General features: G+C 40.6%; 1 protein-coding gene and 2 long non-coding RNA genes across 4 annotated transcripts in view; 1 reads left to right on the plus strand and 2 right to left on the minus strand.

The window, feature by feature from the left end:
* LOC116617934 overlaps nucleotides 1-829 on the plus strand; it is a 2,151-nt gene extending 1,322 nt beyond the window's left edge. Inside the window, exon 2 of the long non-coding RNA XR_004295946.2 lies at nucleotides 74-829. This is a non-coding gene — a long non-coding RNA (uncharacterized LOC116617934). The remainder of the gene's footprint in view (nucleotides 1-73) is intronic.
* The window catches only part of LOC5511823 (steroid 17-alpha-hydroxylase/17,20 lyase), a 24,191-nt gene extending 18,736 nt beyond the window's left edge, over nucleotides 1-5,455 (minus strand). For both annotated transcript variants that reach the window (XM_032381149.2, XM_001632149.3), the window contains exon 1: nucleotides 5,176-5,455. In XM_032381149.2, coding sequence (XP_032237040.2) covers nucleotides 5,176-5,378 — 203 coding nt within the window. In that variant the 5' untranslated portion in view covers nucleotides 5,379-5,455. The remainder of the gene's footprint in view (nucleotides 1-5,175) is intronic.
* A 2,513-nt stretch (nucleotides 5,456-7,968) lies between these two features.
* Nucleotides 7,969-11,803, minus strand: LOC125563188. The gene is made up of 2 exons (XR_007308201.1): nucleotides 11,730-11,803; nucleotides 7,969-11,655 (listed from the first exon to the last, which is right to left on the minus strand). It is a non-coding gene; the product is annotated as an uncharacterized LOC125563188 (long non-coding RNA).
* Between the last annotated feature and the right edge of the window lie 1,312 nt (nucleotides 11,804-13,115).

Below are 13,115 nucleotides of genomic sequence, written 5' to 3' on the forward strand. Positions count from 1 at the left end.
CGACCAACTCTAGGATTAATCATCGTTCGTTAGCGGACTTCTCAACTTGTGTTTCTTTTTATTATCTTTGCAGGACATATGAAAGAGAAAGCTAAATGTGCTCGAGTTGCAAAGCCAGGAAAGAAAGAAATTTGAGGTACAAGGAATGTATCAATAAGTAAATCGCTAGAATCGAATTTTAAGCTTAAAACTTTGTAAACTGATTCACTGACATAAGTTCTTGAAGTACATTATGATGAAGCGCCTATATCTTTATGAACTGTTTCTAGAAGCACACACTTGCCTAATTTTGCTTAATGAAATATAATCTTGCACCTAAACTTTGTCCAGATATTTATTTTGAATAAGCTTATCTAATGTACCTGTAGTTTTTTTTTTTTTTCAGATATTTTTTTTATATTCTGATCACAGTAGAACCCTGCATATGCAGAAACTAGTTAATCTTTTCAAGCTATCGTGCTAAGTTCGAATTTAAATGGTGTCTAGGCTTCTAGGATATTGTACTAATTCTACTCTAGCTGGTATCCTTTTTTCCTATGCTATTTTGCTTTAACCTGAGGCACTAGGAGTGCTTGAATTGGAAATTTAGTCCATTCATTTTTTTTAAGGCTAATTTCTTTTTAACAGTAGAACTCTTCTAAATGGGACTCCATATACTTAATATATTAGTTATGCTGGCATACATGGGACTGATTTTTAAAGTCCAGGATTTCGCACAAATAGACAATAATCACAGGCTGTGAGTTCTATTGTATGTTTGTATTTACTACATTATCCTGCAAAAAAATGTGATGCACCTAAACTTTGAATAAAAAGAATCTTGAATGTTTTCATTGTATGTGATTCTGTGTTTATTATTTCCTCTGAAATTCTATATTGCAATCCTAGGAAAATCCTAAGAATTCTTAGCCGTTACAAGCAATTTTCTTCTGAGGAATTCCAAGGAATAAAATCGTAGCATATTCCTAGGTAGATTTTGCTAGTCCATCTCACAAGGGTTGGTCCTTGCTTCATTTTTTCATGCTACAAATTTATTTAGGGAACCCACCCTTCTATTATTATTTCTCTAAAACCTCAAAGTCATTTTACGTCCTATGCAACAATTTACGTAGCAATTGCAGGAAGCAGCTGTTACTATGTTGACTGTTGGTTTTCAATGGTGACACAGTGGCTTTCAGTACAGCTTCTCAAGTCTTTTGGTGTTGAGGATCCAGAGAAAGCCATGTTTGTCTATAGCAATTACAAGTGGATTTTTTAAATTTAAAGTATATTTTTAAGTATTTGGAGTTTAGTAAATATGTATGAAACAAATTTCAAAGAGAAAATATGAAGCGTATTAAAATGTGTTCAAAATATTCCTGTAAGACATTGATATCTATTATAAAACATATATTAAACATTTATTCTTCTCCTTTTTATGGGATATTTCACACCATTTTTACAATTTTGTGTAGCACAATTATTTCACACTATTTTTCAACTTGTGTGAAATTTTACCAACTATTTTCACACTATGTGAGCTCTAGAAATGTTTCTTATTTCACACTCTTTTTCACACCTTTTATGGTGTGAAAAGGGCCTCACCATTTCACACTCATTTCCCACCATGTTTCGCACTATAATGGTGTGAAAATGTATGTGAAAAGTAGAGGTTTTCACACCATTTTTCCCACCTATTTCACACCTTATGCCACAGTAGTGCAATGAACATGGTTTGGTTTGAAATCAGAAACTTTCAGTAATTTAGGATTTGCCTCCATTGCATTCATTTTTTAGTAGCCTGTATGGGTGGATCCAAAGTTTCTAAATAGAGGCTAAAGGGTGGGTGCACCAATATGTAATGCATGTCAGGAGGTATATTTGTGGAGTTTAATTTCAACACATTCTTTTGAATAATCAGTTGCAGTACGTGAAAACTACAGTATGGCATCTAATTCTTTGGAATACTGTTACATCCTTGATATATTCTTCACAAGGTCAAAGCTTGTTAGAATGCTATTTTGATAAGAAAACAAAATATAGATAGTGGAGTTAACACATTGACCCCTGAACCGGCCTGTACCGGCTTTGGGAAGTACCCACAACCCAAAAAATTCATAAATTCAAAATAAACACAACAAGATGAAGATACTCAGGCATCAGTCTAAGGGATAAATGGTCTTGCAGATATGCATCCAACCAAGGTGTTGGCATCTACTCTTAAGCCAAATAATAGCACAGGTTCTTTGACAAATCTCAAATCGAACAAGGAGAGAAAAGCAGAATCACCCCTCTCAATAAAACGCTCAAAATACCACACAAGGGAGAGAGATCAGCAAACACAGCTCAAGACACAAATAGATACCTTTATTCTGATCCTCCAGGTACATTTCCTTGGCCTCAAAACACAATGCCCATTCCTTGAAGGATTGTACAACCACGAAAATATGTTTACGTATTGCAAAGCATTCTGGGAGATACAGGGGAAAATTCACGAGGGGAGGGCCAGTCTACACTCCTCTCCCCAAAGTCAGATGGTTTTTTATAAGTCTTTTCACCCCGAAGCCAAACGAATCAATTCCAGGCCATACAGACCCAGAATAGCAGTGTAAACAATTTTGGAATCAATTTGGTTTCAGAAAAGACAGCATTTAGGAGAGCTGTGGTGATTCATTAGAAAATTATTTTCTCATCCGGGCAAAGCCAAACAAGAAAAAATCATCATGAATCCACCTTTGCTTGCAAATATCCATAAGCAAAGCACTCAATTATGCCCCAAAAGACTTCATGATGTCCTGAGACACTCCCCTAATATGCTCATAGCTGTATTTTTTATGAAAAATACAAGCAACCATCAACTTGTGCTGGCTTCAGCACATCGACGAGGGATTAAAAGTGGGGACCGCAAAGCACTGTTGGAAAGCTTGGATACCGCTGACTAGGTGCAGCTGTGTTTGACTTTGACGGGCTGTATAAAACTCAGAATAGGGGGGGAGTTATCTGTTTTCAGTCTGTTTTTTGTAAATTCAGCTCCAAAAAAGCCAGGAGTCAATGGGTTAAAAAAGAGGGAAAATAAGAATTGACAATTAGACTCCTGAAAATCATTCTCATCAACTAAGACACCTAAACTTTGACAGCCTTTTTCACACCAAGGTTTAGTATTTGTTAACTTTCATACTGCATATTTAATATTATTAAATGAGTGCTTGCTTGATACATTTGGGGGGGCCAATGCAACAGACCCATACCGAGGGTTTTTCTTGGGGGGTGAGAAATAAAAAATGTGGACCTTATATTTCCGGGGGGGGGGGGGGGGAGTTCTCTGATAAAAATCTGACCACGCCTTTGCAGTATCTCCAGGGGAGGTTTAATGTCGGATCTGGCTACATACCAGAGTGAGTTTTGTCTACAAATAATAGCACGTCTATTGAGAACCGAAAGTGTTCCTTTGGCCGTTGTGTGTGTGTGTGGGGAGGGGACCCCTCCTAGGTACGGGCCTGTACAGTTCATAATGACATGGCAGTAAAAAATGACTTTTTTAATCTACATTTTAAAGACACCTAGATCCCCCTAAATTACCCCTATCAGTCAACACAAAAAGGTATCAAACGCTGGCTCCGCCTTTAGGCAGTGCCAAAAATCTATATATTAGTTGGAGATTCATATATTGTACATGATTTTCATAAAACAAGTCTATGACTAGGTGCACCAAAAATGTTTTTAGAAGCACCATAATTATTGGCTGTTGTTGCATGTCTTTGCTATTGAAGGACTTAATGCTCTTTATAAAGGGTGCTATGGAAATCAGACCTCCCAGACAAATTCCTGAAGGAATTCGTATCAAACGTTCAATACAAACTTTCCAGCTTTCCCCGCCTTTTTGAGATATTTAGAATATAATTACATGTATGCTTTGCGGCTTGGAGACGGTAAAACCATGCAAGCTCGTAATTGCTTAATAATTTTAAAACCAAAAAGCAATCACTTTTTGGTAAGGCTATAAATTTGCATAGATTGACCCACGCAATATCCCATACCTGTCAACTCTCCCGCATTAGGCGGGAGTCTCAAGATTTTGGACCCCTTCTCCCGCGTTGAGCACAAAATCTCCCGCTTTTAGCGATTTTTATCGCTAAAAACATGTATTAATAAAGAGACAACAGTTTGTACAATGATAATAAAAACAAGCATTCTTTAAAAGGCACCAATTTGTTAATAAAGGTATTTATTGACATTCTCTTGCTCAATTCAATTCATTCATCCATCATAATCCTGGGTAGTCTTCCTGGGGGAGTGGAGGGAGGTAAAAATATCAGTTGTTATTGAATACAAATATTTATTAATTTGATACCCCTAAAGGATAGCAGTATCAGAATAACCATTAAACACCCCCCTGAGGGATGGTAATTGGGTGAAGTTTATACCCTAAAAGATGATTATTTATGATTATCTACACCCCATCTACTTTTTTGGAGAGTCAAACCCCAGGGGGTGGGGGTCATGGCAGAAATTAGTAATGTACCCAAGACACCAGGATTTACTTGAAAATGGATATAAAATATAAAAACTACTCCAAAGCTAGTTTGCATCCCCTATATCCTTAAATTTGCTACAAGTATTGCTAAAAAGTGCATCCACGCAGGCTCCGCTTTTAGGCAGTGCCTAAATCTATATATTATTGAAATATTTGAAATAACAATTCCCTTGCGAAGCGCAATTTATCTAACACCCTCGTGAGATCTATAAGTGGATTTGTTCGTGAGAGCTTTCTATACGTCAAACGCCTGCAAGGCTAAACCCACCCCTCCACCCAAAAATGAATATACCCCACCCCTCCCCCTAAAAAAATCTCAAGCCTTGAGATTTTCGGAGGTTGACAGGTATGATATCCTCCTGTAATAAGATATCTAAAAGTTGTTGATTTCTGCTATTCCAGATGTTTCCTCTAATTCTTGCAAATGAGTACTTATTTCTCTGTCACGTCCCTCTACTCCCTCAAGCATTTTGTGCAATAAATTGGGAGAGCGAGTTTATAAACTGTACGTTCAGTTGTCTCGAGTGGATATCTGATTGTTCTTGTGCATGGCACACGCTGGCACATCAACAAAATTTGCAGATATCCTTTAGAAACGACTCGAACCTTTGCTATGAAAGCTGTCGAGTGAGCATAACAGTTTTAATCAAACGTTACCTTACCCTTTCAAGGATGAATCTTCGTAAAGAATGTCGAACAAGTTTCCAACAAAAGGCAAATACTTCAAGCGGGGTCCCGGAGGCATTCCACGGAATTCGCAAAGGTGCTTGACCAGAATGACAACATAAATGCTTATCGTACATAGGATAAAATTCCCAAAAGTCAAATTAGGGACAGACCCTGCTAGGGTTGCCATTAAAGACATTTTGTAGTAGTGGTTTGGCCAAATCTCCCGCTACGATGATTATAAACAATATTTCGATTTGCATTAGGAATGCCTAAAGCGCGATTGGGACCCAGTCTCTCCATATTCGGGGGAGACCCCTATACGGGGTTACGGGGTGGGGGGGTGGGGGGGGGAGGGTGGTAATGAAAAAATTTCCTTTCTTGTAGTACAAAGCGAAAATCCTCCCGAGTCCATAAGGCAAAACAATATTTTAGTGATAAAATTCTTTGTTGTTTAGTTTAAAGGGCTGTAGCTTCGGCTTAAAATTACCAGGCTACGTCGAGGAAAACTAGACATTCTTCGGTGTGGGGCGAACTTTACAGTCGTAAGAAACGCAAACCACGGGAAATCAAGTGCGAAGGTTAACGGCGATTTATTGTACAAACGATCGTAAACTGAAATACAATTTACTGAAGTTCTAATTAGAAGGGTGCGGGGGTGAAACATGCAATCATTAGTACCTAACCTAAATTGTCTTCGCGGCCCAAACATGAAATTAGATTTGAAATCCACACCAGTGAGAATTGTATTTTATAGCAGTGCAAGCTATATGGGTCACGTGTTGAACGACTATGGGCGAAGGGACTGGATCTACTGAATAACTTGCTAGGCATACTCATACGACTTTGTGAAAACGAAGTGGCTATTGTTAGAGACATTCAAAAAATGAACCATAACGTTAGAACCAAAATAACGGAACAACATGTACATCGCTTTTTATGGCGAGACATGAATTTGGAACGAGAACCTGACGTGTACGTGATATAGCGAGCGAGTGTCATTTGGAGATTTACCTTCGGGAACAATAGCCACAGTGGCAATGAGAAAGACAGTAGAAATGGCAACTTGGATTATCCACAAGATTCAAAGGTAATAATAGAAAACTCATACATTGATGATATCATTGATAGCATTGCAAACAAATCACAAGCAAAACAACTGACTTAGAAATAGAAAAACTTCTACAAAAAGGAGGATTCAAGATTATAGGCTGGACTCTGTCAAATGATTATAAAGCTGATAAAAAATCCTTTAACCTGAAGAACGCGCCAAAAGAGTCTACAGAGAAAGTTTATGGAATAGCTTGGAGTCCAGACCAACTAAACTTTCAAGTTAAATTTGACGATCTCACGACACAGTTTACAAAAAAGTGATACTATCTAACATTAACAGAATCTATGCCCCTTTTGGTCTCGCCTCTCATTATACAATCCGTGCCAAGATTTTAATGAGAAAACTATGGACAAGCGAGATCAAACTGAGTTGGGATGACATCATTTCAGAGGAATATCAGAGAGTTTGGTAGTAGGAAAACTCTCAAACATCTCGCCCCCTTGGGACGATCTGGGAAAGAGCCAACCTACATTACAAGGTTCTATCTCTGATTACTAGGTTCTTTCTCTGATTACTAGGTTCTATCTCTGATTACAAGGTTCTTTCTCTGATTACTAGGTTCTTTCTCTGATTACTAGGTTCTTTCTCTGATTACTAGGTTCTTTCTCTGATTACTAGGTTCTATCTCTGATTACTAGGTTCTATCTCTGATTACTAGGTTCTTTCTCTGATTACTAGGTTCTATCTCTGATTACTAGGTTCTATCTCTAACAAACGTCATCCTCTAGAAGACACAAGTAGTAGAGTAGGTATGGAATTAGCCGTATTTTTGCGGAGGAATACTAATTTTGCGGAGGAATAAATTATCTTGAGTTCAGTTCCGACGGCCAATCATAGACGGTTATTCTATTCCGACGGCCATCGCATCTATTCTATTCCGACGGCTATTCAGTTCCGACGGCCATCACATCTATTCTATTCCGACGGCCGTCGAAGGACGGCTATTCAGTTCCGACGGCCATCACATCTATTCTATTCCGACGGCCGTCGAAGGACGGCTATTCAGTTCCGACGGCCATCACATCTATTCTATTCCGACGGCCGTCGAAGGACGGCTATTCAGTTCCGACGGCCATCACATCTATTCTATTCCGACGGCCGTCGAAGGACGGCTATTCAGTTCCGACGGCCATCACATCTATTCTATTCCGACGGCTATTCAGTTCCGTAGGCCAATGCAGCCGGTGAACGTTAAACAAAACCTACCTATATTACTACCAAACGTGGTCTCAAGTCGCAGTTAGACTAAAAAAAAAATAGCCACGAAAAAAAAAATAATGCGATAAAGCGATGCGACGAAATGGAGGAAGTAGAGAAAAAAAGAAGATGCTGAATATATTGATGAGAAAACGCTTGTTTTCTATTTTATAAAGATGTGTTATTTATTGTCTTAATAAATTATAAGATTAGCCCGTCTTTTTGTTTACGGTCTTGTCATCTCAGTATGTGATCTTGTTATGCTAATACATGGTGCTCGATCGTGGGTCACGCAAAGAGCGTAAAAAAAATCGTACGGTCGCAACTGAATAGCGGTTGGAATAGAAAACCTTCCGAATTGAATAAATAATTGCCATTTCGAATTTTAATACCCATAAAAAGTTTTTCTTTAGCGCATAAACTGACAAACGATGAAAATACTTTACTACTTTTGTAATTCTACAAAGAAAGTAAACAGTTTGGTTAAACTATTTTATTACAACAACGCTCATCATACAAATTAATAAGGTTAATACAAAAATAAACCTATACATAAACTAGAGTACCTGATATAGGAAATTCAAATTTAGGGCTCTAGGCAATAATAAAGTTAATGTACTTTGATTATGGTATTTATCGCCTGGCTATCTAAAGGACTCTTCTTAAGGCTCTTTTTGTTCTCTTTTGTTTACATGTCTATTGAATATATGCTGTCAAATCCTGCAGTATGTTAATTCACTCTAGATTACATAAAGTTATTCTTTGAAACGGCTTTTTCCTCCTCCAGTGAGATGATATAGGTATTTTTTATGATGTCATCGATGACGTCACATCACGTGATTTTGCCAGTGCACCCCCCTTGCCAGCATGAACACGTCAACCAAGTCTGGTACCCTAAAGGACTGTTTTAGTGGAATGATATAGGTATTTTTATGACGTCATCGATGACGTCACGTCACGCGACTTTGCCAGTACACCCCTTTCCCCCCTTGCCAGCATGGACATGTCAACCAAGATTGGTCCCCTAGGACTCTTTCAGTGAGATAGTATAGGTATTTTTGCGTCGATGACGTCATCTATGAAGTCACGTCACGTGACTTCGCCAGTGCACCCCCTTAACCTCCATGGACAGGATAACCAAATTTGACCTTCTTACAATGTATCATCTAAAAGATATGCGCCGAACGGTATTTTGATGACATCATCGTTAGAGTCCCCCCCCCGACATACTTTAGAACCAACGATGTTCGACCTGTTTTTTAAATGAAATAATGAGTTTGTATTCAAACAAAAATCCTTAGGTTGTTACAAATCCGGTTGATTGTTGTTACAAATCCGGTTGTTAAACGTTGTTACAAATCCGGTTGTTAAAAGTTGTTACAAATCCGGTTGACGAGTTTGTTACATAACCGGTTGATTTTTGTTACAAATCCGGTTGTTGTCACATATCTGGTTGATTGATACGTCCGGGTGATACAGACTTCAGGGGGGTAATCGTAGTCGACCAGAGGACCACAGCGCATCCCGATCTTCCTTACGTACTCGAATCTGGTGAAACATCGCCTCAACATCAGCTGCAATTCCTGTTTTGCCTTGGCGGAACCGCAGGAGTACTGCCACCAGATTGTTTGTTACATCGGGTACACTCCGCAGCGCCTTATTCAAGGAAACTCTGCGGCAGCACGAAATACTATTCGCAACTTTCCCGGTTTGTTTGGGTTTTGGACCGGGTTTGTCGGAAGAAACAAGGTAATCTGGCTCTCAATTCTCGGTTCATCTTCTGTGAGCTTCCTTGCAAACCCCTTCTCGATATATCCCTCCATCACTTCACGATACTTAACAGCCAAATCCTCGTTTTCAGGCTTGGTCAGTCTTTGGCGCAACAACTCGGCTCTCCTTTCTGCCATGACTCTATTGTTAGGAAGACGGGGATCATCATCTCTCCATAATAGACCGACTTCGTAGTGACCATCAGGTGTCAGACGGGTAGTGTCGCTTAACAGGTGGTATCGCCCACGTCTATAAGAGTAGTTTCGCCCACGCATCAAGGTGTTTCGCCCACGCATCAAGGTGTTTCGCCCACGCATCAAGGTGTTTCGCCCACGCATCAAGGTGTTTCGCGGATAAAAATACGAGTTACTCTCGGGCTCTTTCATCAGAAAACATTTTGTTTCAACGTGCTGAGCCATAAAATATAGCTCTAATTAGTGGAATTATTTCGGGTGCTGTGGGATCCTGCCTGATTCTGTCTGATGCGCGTCTTTATGAGCGAGTGAAAAGACACTAGAACAGCCTTTTTGTATGTATTTTTATCCGTGGGCGAAACACCTTGATGCGTGGGCGAAGTAACTCTTGTCTCACTGGAATTACGATTAGCGACTTGTTTCTCCTTGTCTTTCGAAGCTCCCTTCTTACGGTCGCCTTGATTGTTGTCACTATAGATATCCATATGCAACAAGTGAGTCAAGTGACGCCCTAAGCATTTTTTAACATGGCAGTGGTTCAGGACATTACCTAGTTCACATTGTCTTATCACAGGGCAGTTCTGGAGCTTTGTTTCCTTAACTTACATATCTTGCAAACATCATTAACTTGGGCCTCCTTAGCCTTTCCCTCTACCCCTGTGGCAGCAACCGTAGAAAGTTTGACAGGTGTCATCTTGCTTTGTCCTTGTCTTGGGGATGTTTTAGTGTCCACTGGATCATATCTCATTAAAGCTTGCCGTTTGCCAAATGCCGCAACATCCCTCAACTGAGAAATCTTCCCACGCCTAACTATTTCATAGTTCTCTGCCTGTCATTTACGAATCAAATCATGTGGCGAGCGCTCAACAATCCGCTTGAGATTAATAGTTTTTTGAAGAGCAACATTGTCTCCATAAGCAATCTTTGGACCAGAAACAAGCTCATCAATAAATGCCTGAGTTACACATATTGTCTGTCCATCACGGTCCTCCAAGGTCTTCATTATGTCCTCAAATGAGCAACCCGATTATGCTTAACAACATCAAGGGCTTCTCCTGATACCAACTTTAGGAGATACTGCAAACGCTGGGCATCAATTAAAAATTCACCTCCCAGATGAGTGCGAATTTTTTCCCGAAAGAATGGAAAGTCTGCTGGATTAACAGTAAACTGTGTTGGTGTTATCTCATTCAACATCTGAATATTCCACATCGCTGCGACAGGATTATTAGCGTCGGGCGAAAAACCTTTATCATGGGACAACTGTGGTAAGCCAGCTGGTGCATGCTGGGAAGCAACAACATTATCAGTCAACGCCCTTCCATCACAGGTCACCCGTGAAGCGTCAGTTGGGTTAATTTTAGATGCGGTGGCATCCACAAAGTTGCTTGTGTGTTTTTGTTAGTAATGTTCTCACCCATAGTGGGGAACTGGAGAGAGTTGCTTGTGCCATTAACCAACCCCTCATCTGCAGCAGCCGAGTTGACCAGTTTATCAATGTTGGTCACAATGCCTGTCTCCTTGTCGTAACTACTCTCGATTCTCCATTCCAGATCAGCAATTCCTGCTTCCTCAGCCAGCTTAGCCAACTCCATTTTCGCATTATACTCCAACTCTTCTCTTATTCTTGACTTTTCCCTTTCGGATTTCATTTTTTGCGACTAATGAATTCTTCAATGCTGACTTACGTGACAATGCACGTGATACCTCTAATCCCATTGAGCTACGTCTTGCGACTGATAGGACATCATCCCTCAGAGGTAGATCCGCAGTTCCTGAGTCCATTCCACATTCCAAGGTTTCATTGATAATCTTTGACTCCTCGCATTTTGCAATTATTTCAGTCATTTGTTTCTTTATAGCACTGTACTGTTCTTGAACATGTTGTAGCCTTTCCCTCGAATCAATACCGGGTACATAACTCGCGTGTAAATTCTCAAAGGCTTTCCAAACAGTCAGCAAGGTATCTAAAGTCGCCTTTGCTTCCGGTAATTGCTGAGTCAACAGTTCGAGCTCCAAATCCAATAAAAGGCCCTCTATTGACTTGCGTTTATTTGCCCACAAAGTAGCGAGACTCCTTTGGTCTTGATCATTAATGAAGCTGAAGTCCAAGGATTTTTTTCAACACGCCATTTGGTTAAACACAACATTTATTCAAACAAACCTTCACTGACAAAGCGGCGATAAGCGGCGCTGAAAAACTGTAAATCATGTAAACAAAAAGTCTTAGTCTCATGTGACAATCAATATAAAACAACAGCTCATATCTACTTACAATTCTATGCGGTCTCCAACAGCATTACAAGTGGTAAATAATAGCAAATAAAGTCACTTCGCTCACGCCACGAGACGCGCGACCACGTGACCGCACAGGAATCCCGTGGCTGACTGATAAAAAGTAGGAAAACTCACAAACATACGGCGCATGCGCATATGTAAGATGGCAAACTGATGTTAACGAATACCAGAGCAGACTGGTCATGTCAAAGAATCGACTCTCTCCAGGAAAGAAGATGTCCATTGATCGAATTGAGCTTTGTGGAGCAGCATTTCTACAGAAAGAATGCAGATATCGATTCTCAAAGTTCTGACACTTAGTGGATTCTCAGTGGATTTTCGGTAGATGGGATAACTGGACTCCTTATAGCGCGCTACGGGTTCGGTAAATCGGATAACTGGACTGGTTATGGTGCGCTACGGGTTCGGTAGTTGGGATAACGCGACTCGTTATGGTGCGCTACGGGTTAGTTGATGAGATAACTGAACACATTATGGTGCGCTACAGGTTCGGTAGATGGGATAACTGAACTCGTTATTGTGCGCTAAAGGTTTGGTAGATGGGAAACGCGACTCGTTATGGTGGGCTACGGGTTCGGTAGAGGAGATAGCTGAATTCGTTATGGTGCGCTACGGTTTCGGCAGATGGGATAACTGGACTCGTCATTATGCGCTACTGGTTCGGTCGATGGGATAACTGGACTCGTTATATTGCGCTACGGGTTTGGTAGATGTGATAACTGGACTCATTATAGTACGCTACGGGTTCGGTAAATGGGATAACTGGACTCCTTATAGTGCGCTACGGGTTCGGTAAATCGGATAACTGGACTGGTTATGGTGCGCTACGGGTTCGGTAGTTGGGATAACGCGACTCGTTATGGTGCGCTACGGGTTAGTTGATGAGATAACTGAACACATTATGGTGCGCTACAGGTTCGGTAGATGGGATAACGACTTTTTATGGTGCGCTACGGGCTTGGTAGATAGGATAACGGTACTCGTCATCGTGCGCTACGGGTTCGGCAGATGGGATAACAGGACTCGTTATGTTGCGCTACGTATTTGGTAGATGGGATAACTAGACTCCCTAGAGTGCGCTACAGGTTCGGCAGATAACTGGACTTGTTATGGTGCGCTACGGGCTCGGTAGATGGGAGAGCAGGACTCGTTAAATTGCGCTACGAGTGCGATAGATGGGATAACTGGACTCGTTATGGTGCGCTACGGGTTAGTTGATGAGATAACTGAACACATTATGGTGCGCTACAGGTTCGGTAGATGGGATAACTGAACTCGTTATTGTGCGCTACAGGTTTGGTAGATGGGAAACGCGACTCGTTATGGTGGGCTACGGGTTCGGTAGAGGAGATAGCTGAATTCG

Source organism: Nematostella vectensis, chromosome 5 (genome assembly GCF_932526225.1).
Source record: "Nematostella vectensis chromosome 5, jaNemVect1.1, whole genome shotgun sequence".
Lineage (NCBI taxonomy): Eukaryota > Metazoa > Cnidaria > Anthozoa > Actiniaria > Edwardsiidae > Nematostella > Nematostella vectensis.